Here is a 9,544-nt window from a genome sequence, read left to right as displayed (position 1 = left end):
TATAAGTATATATATATATATATATATAAATCTATTTGAAAAGTCAGCACTGCAGAAAAAAAACTGAAAAACAAAACAATCAAACCTCTAAAAGGTTTTTAATGAATGGACTCAAACATTCAGAAATACTGGTATAATCCTCTAAGTGTAGAATTCTACAAATAGTGGCAAAGTTACAGTTTTTTCCGATTGCTAAATGACAGTGGGCACAACTGGAGTCACATGTGCAAAACTCTAACTACAGTCTGCACAGCAGCAGTTCATGTGGACCAAACTCTAGTTCCAGTTCACATCAGCTGCAAAACAGGCTCAGTGCTGCCAAACACTATGCACAAGCCTCACTGAGATAACACACACTGTCACTCAGAACACACTGAGAGTAAAAACACTAGCGTCAAACACCAATACAGAAATTACAAACTTTTTCATCTTTACAGTTTGAACAATTTCAATCAATAGTTTATTTAAGGAAAAAATATAGATTGTATAGCATACCAATTTTTACATAATGTAAAAAAGAAGGAATGAAAATCAGCAGTCTTCTTCAATAAAGTATTTTGTCTCTAGTAATTTATGGAATTACTGGGGAAAAAAACTAAAGGTATCTACATAACAGTACCAAAGAATAGTTTGACTAATCCTGCCTCTCTCCAGCATCATGTGGCAAGTTTTCTTCATCACATTGGATGTCTGCATTATCTCTAAATACTAATGAATGTGGTGTTTCTATTGCTTTCACCTCCATTACTTTCTGAAAAACAGTAAGAACACAGTTTTACTATTGTAAAGATATAGTGTTTTTCCCTTTTTTTATAGCTGTGTACATAACCTCAGACATCTTACCTGGACATATTGGTATCTTTGATCTTTTACCTATTTCTCTCAAACGGTACAGTGTATAATTGTTTCATTCTTACAATTGCACTCATGCTCTTTCTAGGCCAACTTGTCTTCAACCCACTCTTTTAGTATTCCTCTCTTGCCACTTGAAAGCTACTGGTGAAAAAGAGAAAACGACCTTGCATGTGTGTGTAAGTGTGTGTCTCAATGATTTGTAAAATGGAGATCCTGGAGAATAAGAGGCATCACTTTCTGGTGTGCTTTTCATCGGCAGTTATGCAGTGTACTCTAATATCACCTTCTCTGGCACCTGCTGTGGAAGACTGTAGAAGCAGATAAATTGTACCAACTGGGGTGTGTGTGTGTGTGTGTGTGTGTGTGTGTGTGTGTGTGTGTGTGTACATATGTGTATGCCTGTATGTGTGTGTGTGTGTGTGTGTGTGTGTGTGTGTGTGTGTGTGTGTGTGTGTGTGTGTGTGTGTGTGTGCTCGTGTGTGCGATTGAGTGTGCACACTGTACTCAACCTGCCCAGGGAGAGGATCCATTCTCTCATCAAATATTCACCAGCAACCACACAGGCTCCCAGCTGCCTGCTGCTCTTATGTGCACACATTGCTGTGTTATTGGTTCCTGATATATTCACTGGAAAAAATGCCCCATAAAATGTTTGAACACTCCATTATGCGGACCATTTTTCACATTTATGGAGCTCAGCTTCAAGTGTAACTGCCGAACACCTACACCTGAATTCAGCAAATCTCCTACTTGAATGCAAGCTGGCTAGTTCGCCAGATTGTGAGTAAAAAGTCAATTCCCACTCAAAACTTTGTGCTCATGCGCATCCAGAGTATCTTGCAGCTGTTTGTATAATACCTCACCCTAATGTGCATGCCATGTTTGTCTATCAAAGTAGTAGTGATAAACATTAACTAATAAAGCCAAGATTGATGTAAGGTATAAGAGTTGGATTCACTGACCTATGTCTAGGGGAGAACTAATGTTTGCATTTACTCTGCTTCTGCCTGGCCTATACCGTCTTATTTATACTTACTTGTTTACAGTGGCGGTTTGTATTCAGCACTGTGACATGATCCACTTCCATCTAATGCATGCATTTGTAAATGACAGGAGAATAAAATGTATGTGACTTGAAACGGATGTGACTCAAATGTGAACCTATAAATTATTCATGTCTAGAACTTCATAGCCAAAAATGGAAACTTGTGCTGAAGCGCAATGGTGGAACAGATAAACAGGCAGCCTAAAATGCATGGTATTGCAATGAAAAGCAGAAATGTGAATAACATTAATGATGATAATGATGATGATGCTTACTGTATGTTGCATAATCTTGTACAATAACAATAGAGTCAACAGTTGTGCCTAAGTGTAACAAACACACTATAGCTTAAATTCTAAATTTAAATTTGTTCTAAAATTATAATTTTAGATTGGATTAGATTAGAATTCCCTCAAAACTAATATCAAAGTATCGTATTTTAATACTGAAAGAACACAGAAAACATAACCTCCTTTACAGATACTGAGACATAATTCATAATTTTCTTCAGGTATGGAAAAACAGGCAGCCCCACTGAAAGTCTGTTTATTTCACCCACAGATAAAGATACACAGTATAGTGGCTTTGTAATAGCACTATTCCATTGGGGGATTTAATTTCATAGCTGACTTGTTTCATGTTATCACGAAATGCTGTCAGCTCCGACTGGTGCTGCAAATACAACTTCTTTGTTTGAGGGAAAGTGTGAGAAATTAATAAAAGAAAATCTAAGAAAAATATTAGATGAAGTTTTTGTATGGACTGTTGAGGCAAATTTGCACAATTAGATTACATTCGACAGTCGTTTCTACTGGGTGGCAAAAGTAAGGCTGAGTGTTAATCAATGATGTTTTCCATTTGAGACAAATCTAATTTAATCACTTACAAAGTTTAAGTGTACGACAAGATGCTTTGAAGAATGTTTCTGAAAATGTCACACAGGGTGAACAATCTGCTTAATACTTTTAATGAGATCACTCATATAAATCCTTACTTTTTATGTGGAAGCAACATCTGTTGGAACCTTGCAGCCTTAAGCAGTGTCTCTTAAGGCAGCTTTGAGTGGCCCTGCTCATTCAGCAGAAAGAATGATTCAGGGAATAGAGGAAAATCAAAGAAAATAATTTTTTGTGGTACGGTAAATTTAACTCATTTAATGCAGTTATTACTTTTAAATCAATTTGGGATTTGTTGATTTATTTCATAAAGATTGACCTTTTTGAGGACAGACAGTTTTTTTTCGCTTTCTCATGGTTAGTTATGTTTATTGAAAAAATAATAGACAAAGAGAGAAAGAGAGAAAGAGAGAGAGAGAGAGATAGAGAGAGAAAGAGAGATAACATCTGGCCAGGTATATTGATTAGACGAGCAGAGCAGCTCAGTCAACACCCAACTCATTCCGGATTGCCTTCAGTGTATTTCCAATACAGTCATTTCTTCAGCTCTAAAAATCTTTTGGGATATTCAGCTTTAGCTACAGTATAGAGTAGTTCCTGCTACTCCACTGCATCCAGCACTCCTATTTCATATACGTACAGTCAAGCTTTTGTAAGTGATCCTATAGTGAAACCAGCAGTATCCTATGTGTATTGTGGTATAGCTTTTTTATGATACACTTTCTGATTTCTATAGAGTCAATATGGTGTGTTGATTGACTGCACGTGTGTTGTTTTACAGGCCTTGGCCAGCTGTTGGGGCTGCCACAGTGTAGAGGTCAGAGTGATGTAATAAGAATGATGCAGGGATAAAGAGATGGATTAGAGGAGAGAGCAACCCACACAGGGACACAGATGTAGTGATTACACCCAGATTAATGACACAACACTCACTGTGTCACACACATGCACACATATCCACGATGTGCATTACTTTACCGGAACATAACGTACTTTAATGCATGCCGACGCTTGCATCAGGTCCCACTTCTCTTGGCAGACTTAAAGTGTAAATTGCAGGTTACATTTTTCATGAAGTTAAGCAATGTGTTTATTAAACATAACGATTAGAGCCGCCCACCATTGTTTTGTATGGCTTTTTATAACAAAATGCTGAATATAATATGAAAAGTTGGTATTTTTTACAGTGGTTTTAAGCACTCTTCCTCCCTTCCACTAGGCGGGGTGTGACGTCATAAGAGGGACTCCAAGACTAGAGTTACCGTTAGCTAGTCTAACGGCTAGTAGGCTAGCAGTTATATTGGAGACCTAGCAAAATGGTTAACTATTGTTTTTTTTTGCGGGATGTACGAGTACATCAGAAACAGGGCAGAGGGTCCACTAGGACAAACGGCTGATTGGTGCCTGGGTGAGGTTTGTGGATACAAAGTGGGCTGATTTTACTGCTGCCTCTGTGACCCACTCTCTCCTCTGCCTGTGTGTGTGTGTGTGTGTGTGTGTGTGTGTGTGTGTGTGTGTGTGTGTGTGTGTGTGTGTGTGGCCATGTGTGTGTGAAAGACGGCTGGCCAGCGAGGTTGTCAGGTGCTTGTTGAGTTTAACTCCGAAAAGACCACAGGTTCGTTAATGTTATGATGGACATGTGTTGTGATATTTAAACAAACGATCCGTCAACGGCGAAATAAACGAGACCGGTCTGAGAGACCTCCGGTTTACAGCAGTGTGTCCGAGCGAGACTGTCCGAGCGACGAGCGGCCGGGGCAGGCGCTGCTGGTTGTCGCTTTACTTTATGGAGCTTCTCAACTTCAAAAACTTTGAAGCAAATTGTCAATTCAGCAACCGTTTTAGGAAGACTGCCTATATTTGAAATCTAAACAGTTAATTTCTCGCCTAAAACATTCTCAGAAGTGAATTTAGTGATGAATAAGATGGCGAAAATGGATAAAATTGTCCCGTTGTTGGCCTGTCTATGTACCTGCTATGGGTTGCTACTCCCTCTTATGACGTCATCTCCCAGTTACTGTAAAAAACATGCTACCTTTGAAGAAACCCCAATAAATGTTATTTTAACGCATTTTAAGACAGAAATGTTTAAATACATACATATTGAGCACTTTATTTACATATTAATTGGTTGTTGTGGTTAACCTGCACTTTACACTTTAAGTTTCAGGTTGCCAGATCAGGCACAAATATAATTCAAAGACTCGTTGGTCCCTCGGGAGGCAAAGCCCCGAGGGGAGGAGAGGACAGAGATTTACATCACACTCCTCCCCCGGGTACACGTTCCTCTGTTTCCTTTTCCTCTCCTTTTCCTTTTTTACTGCTTCGCTCACTTCACACTTTCTCTCTCAATGATTCACTCTGCCGTCTCTGCTCTCCCTTGGCTATCAGCAGTAGGAAAAAGCCAGATGATCTATGCCTCCAATCTTTCTCACTCCCTCGGCTGTCCTCTCTGGCGTGTGTGAGCTGTGGTAGGCATCTTTTTATACAAAGAATCATAAAGAGGCACATAAATACACACACTTGTGCAGCATGGTGAATCATGTTAAATTAATGAATCACATTTTTATTAGGCTGTATCTTGAACTGTATATGCTTTTGGAAGCCATATCTGGGACAAAACAAAGATCATCTACACAGACAGATTTTACAAAAGAACAATTACAAAATTAAGTTGTGCAGGGGTCAGTCCAACCTCTCCTCCTGGTGCTGGTTATTTAATGTTCTAACTGCTGAGGGGGGATACTGTAGCTCAGAGACAGCTGTGTCAGCGAGATAACACATAGTACATGTTGACACGCTGTTTGTGTGTACAATGTGTTCATGTCTATATTATTTCAGATTCCCTTTATGTATTTTGTGTGTGTATGTCATCATCATATCTATTAGTGACAAATATATAGCTTACTTAGAAACTAGAGTCCCTTTTGTTCTTATCTGATATGCAGGGCAACCTACTGCCTGTGCCTCTATTGATGGTAGTTCCCCTTTACTTATCGGATCACTTATCAATGCAAAGAGTATTGTATTTGATGTTTAACCTTCCCTTTTTGCACCTTTGTGCCAAAAACAAAGACTTGTACAGAGTCTGTACACATAAACATAAAAATTATAAAAAATGGCCACAGATTAGAGCAAATCCAACATGGTGAATCTTTGGAAATATTAAAAGCACTGAGGTGCGACGGAGCGCTGTAATAAGAACCTAAATGAAGTAAATCCAGAATATGAACATCAGTTTCTTTCTCAGAGGCTTTAATCTGTAGCTTACAGGTCAGGATGAAAGACTGAACGAGAGTTAATGAAGTGAATGGTATGAAAGCAAGAGACATTTTGCCATGGTGGTGTGTGCCTTGCATATCACTGATAAGACTAAAGCAAAGGAGAGAGAGAGAGAGAGAGAGAGAGAGAGAGAGAGAGAGATCTGTTTCTATTTGCCATGCTTTTATTCTTATTTACCATCAAGACTTGTATGCAAACCCCAAAAAAGTCGCCAAAACGTGTACACATACACACAATATACTGTACACACTGAGAGCATGTGGAGTGTTACTGGCTGTCGAGGCTCGTTTACTCTTTGTCCTCCAATGTTCATTTTCCTCTGCCTCATAAACTCTCCTCTCTCTGACATTTTCACTTGTAATAAAGCGTTCTGGTGCATTGGCTCCTGATAGAAACAGCACTACGTGGGGATAACAAAGGCGGCAGGAAAAAAAGGAGATGGGTGCCAATAGAGGAAAAGGATAAACACTGTCAACTTCACACAGTGACTGAAACATGTACAGCAGCCTGTTTATTAGTGACCTTTGACCTTTTAATCTCTTTGTTGCTGAATGGATTTACAGTATTTCATTACCCCTTATTGACCTCTTGAACCTCGAAATGATTGATGTCTAGAAGAAAATATGTGCAGCTCCAAATGAATCTCTATTTTTGCATCTGTTCCCAAATGGCATCTTACTGTGGGATCAGAAGGTCCATCCAGCAGGCAAATGCCGGCTTCAATCCCTGCAGAAAAGAAGGCACTTTTAAGATTAACTAAGAGGACCAGTATACATTAGAGTGTGATCTATTAGTGGCTACAGGGACCATGGCTAGAGGGGGCCCATTGGCCAGAGTAACAGTGTTAAAACTTGAGAGAGAGAGAGAGAGAGAGAGAGAGAGAGAGAGAGAGCTTTGATGAGGAGGGGAACTGAACTGGTTCAGAGCCTGTTGCTATGGTAGCCATGTGGAATATATCAGCAGGATGAATTCCATTCTCAAATGCCTTCAGCACCCCACCGACTCAGGTAGACCTACACAGAATTTGAATGAGTGTGGTGTCCTAGTGCACAGTTCAAAAAAGTATAACCAGTCCTTACCAGTTACACTAGACTTTGTATTTCACCAGCATATGGAACATTCTACAATATTAAGAAACATAGCAACTTTTTTTAATCATGTTTACAGTAGTTACCCAATAAAATAAAATATTACATATGAAAATTTATGTTTTAATCTAAGTGACTACTGCACACGCCTCTCTCCCAACCTCATTTTATTCCGCTTCATTGGCTCGGACTCTCAGTATGTCTGTGTGTGGACGTGGACTGAGTATACTTTGTCATTACTGATGGCTAAACCACAGAGGTGACACGAGGGAAGGATGGTCCATCATTTTTTAATGGCAGGTATTTATAAGAGGTATAGCAGACACAGCATTTTCAATCCAAGTCAAAGCTCTTAGTTGAAGAATATTCAAGGAGAATGACACTATAAGGTCTTGACAGAGACCAAGCGATTGTTTTTACCTCATTATGATAATGAGAAATACAACAAGGTCAAATTTCTAAAGTGACAAATAAGGCACAACATGGAAAAAGAGGTGATCCTCCAGACTCTATTGTTAGCACAACCACTGCAATGCATTTCACTGTAACATCAAATTGTTTGATGTTTCTGTCATTTCAGGATTAACTGAATATTCATCAGGCTGACTCATCACTTTTGCTAACGACATGCTTGGATGGTCACCCTAACATTTATTTATAAGTTTTTTTCTTCTGAGGGGAATGTGGTGTTGTAATTATGAATCCCATCTGCAACATCATTACAGACGAACAAAAGAGGGTAAATGAAGGAGTATGAAAGGGTGATAGAGGGAGATAGGGAGAACAAGTAAGAGAAGGAGAAATAGGGAAAGAGGAGGGAGCAACCAGCAGTGAAGGATGACTTTTTGTATACACAGTAATAGATACCAGAAGTGCACACAAAGACCGTCCTAAATTGAGATAAATACAATACACAATACACAATACTGTTGGTACATTTGATCACAATTGTAGATGTAAATGTACACACTTAACAATAACAATAATATATACTGATAGGACCACTTCTCATACTACTGTTACTGTTTTCACAAGTGCTTAAATAGTAATTATTTCCATTGAGGGCATACTTATACTTAAAACATCCCTCAAATATCCATAATAGTGGCATTGCAACATCGTACTGTATGCATTGTGGCCATTATAACCACACACACCACAGCCATGTTATAATCAAATTATCAGTATAATAAAGCTAAAGGCATTTTCCACTGTACAAAAACAACACTATATTTTCCAGTTCTTGACATCTAAAAACAACTACATAACTCAAAGTAGAGACCAAGAAAATAAGTTATCATAGTACCAAAAAAGATTAGAAGGCCATTACCTTTAACATAGTTTCTTTCATAATAGATACAGTAAGAGTTTGTCATATTGAGCCATTGAATGAGAGGTGGGGCATAGTTTTAGTGTAGCAAGTCTCTGTGTGCGTTTGGATTGACAGCTGGGTTGGGCTGGGTCAGTCCACAGGAGCTAATATATTCTGTCTCAGATCAGAGGCAACGTCGCTAAATCAGTCGTCCATCTCTTCCCAGGCCCTCTGCTCTGACACTGACATGTATTGTATTTACCCTGGGTTTGCACCACATAATCAGTTTACACCACACAAAAAAGCCAAATAGTTGCTTTTTAAAATAAGTACAAACATCATAGTCAAACTACTGATACTATAAATGTAGCTACAACAGCTAGACAGCCTGCTACACATGTCTTTCACTGTGAAAACCTTTGACATGGTGCAAACACTGAGGAAGTCTGACCTTTAGACTGTGTGTGTGTGTGTGTGTGTGTGTGTGTGTGTGTGTGTGTGTGTGTGTGTGTGTGTGTGCGTGCGTGTGTGTGTGTGTGTGTGTGTGTGTGTGTGTGTGTGTGCGTGAGCAGTCAATCTCTATTCTCCTCAGGTGTCCAAGGTGTGCCTGGGCACTCGGTGGGAGTTCTCCTCTCCTCTCCCTTTCCCTTTCTTCTCGCCACCCGGAGGAACATACTTCCTTTTGGTCTTTTTACGTTTTTTTATCAGAGCACCACACTCTCTCACAGTACTCCTCTACTTTCCGGGCATCCCCATAGCCAATCAGCTGGAGAAACTCTTTGTACCACAGCCTGGAATGGGGGCCTGGGACTGAGGATAGCACCAGAGACCTGGGGCTGATGCTGGGGCCTGGTGAGTGGCCCATAGAGGAGTGGCATGGAGGTGCAGCTTTCTCTCCATCCCCATCATTAGCCCTGTGGATCGCTGACTCCACCCTCTCCCCTCTGAGTACGTGTAGAGAGATGCGTAATAATGTGTGCACATATCCATGTTCCACAGTCTGGCACACGTACACACCAGCATCCGAGCTTCTCACTCGTAAAAACAGCAGCCCGTGGGAGGTCAT

The 9,544-nt window shown here is 39.8% G+C and overlaps 1 protein-coding gene across 1 annotated transcript in view; it reads right to left on the bottom strand.

The window, feature by feature from the left end:
* Positions 1–8,990: 8,990 nt before the first annotated feature.
* Positions 8,991–9,544, bottom strand: part of sema3e (sema domain, immunoglobulin domain (Ig), short basic domain, secreted, (semaphorin) 3E) — a 21,158-nt gene continuing 20,604 nt past the window's right edge. The window contains 2 exon segments of the mRNA XM_028586492.1: positions 8,991–9,180; positions 9,182–9,544. The exon segment at positions 9,182–9,544 is cut by the window's right edge and continues 24 nt beyond it. Coding sequence (XP_028442293.1) covers positions 9,067–9,180; positions 9,182–9,544 — 477 coding nt within the window. The 3' untranslated portion in view covers positions 8,991–9,066.

Source organism: Perca flavescens, chromosome 8 (assembly GCF_004354835.1).
Source record: "Perca flavescens isolate YP-PL-M2 chromosome 8, PFLA_1.0, whole genome shotgun sequence".
In the NCBI taxonomy this organism is placed as follows: Eukaryota; Metazoa; Chordata; class Actinopteri; order Perciformes; family Percidae; genus Perca; species Perca flavescens.
The sequence above is the reverse complement of the archived record's forward strand: the minus strand, read 5'-3'. Positions and strand labels throughout refer to the sequence as shown.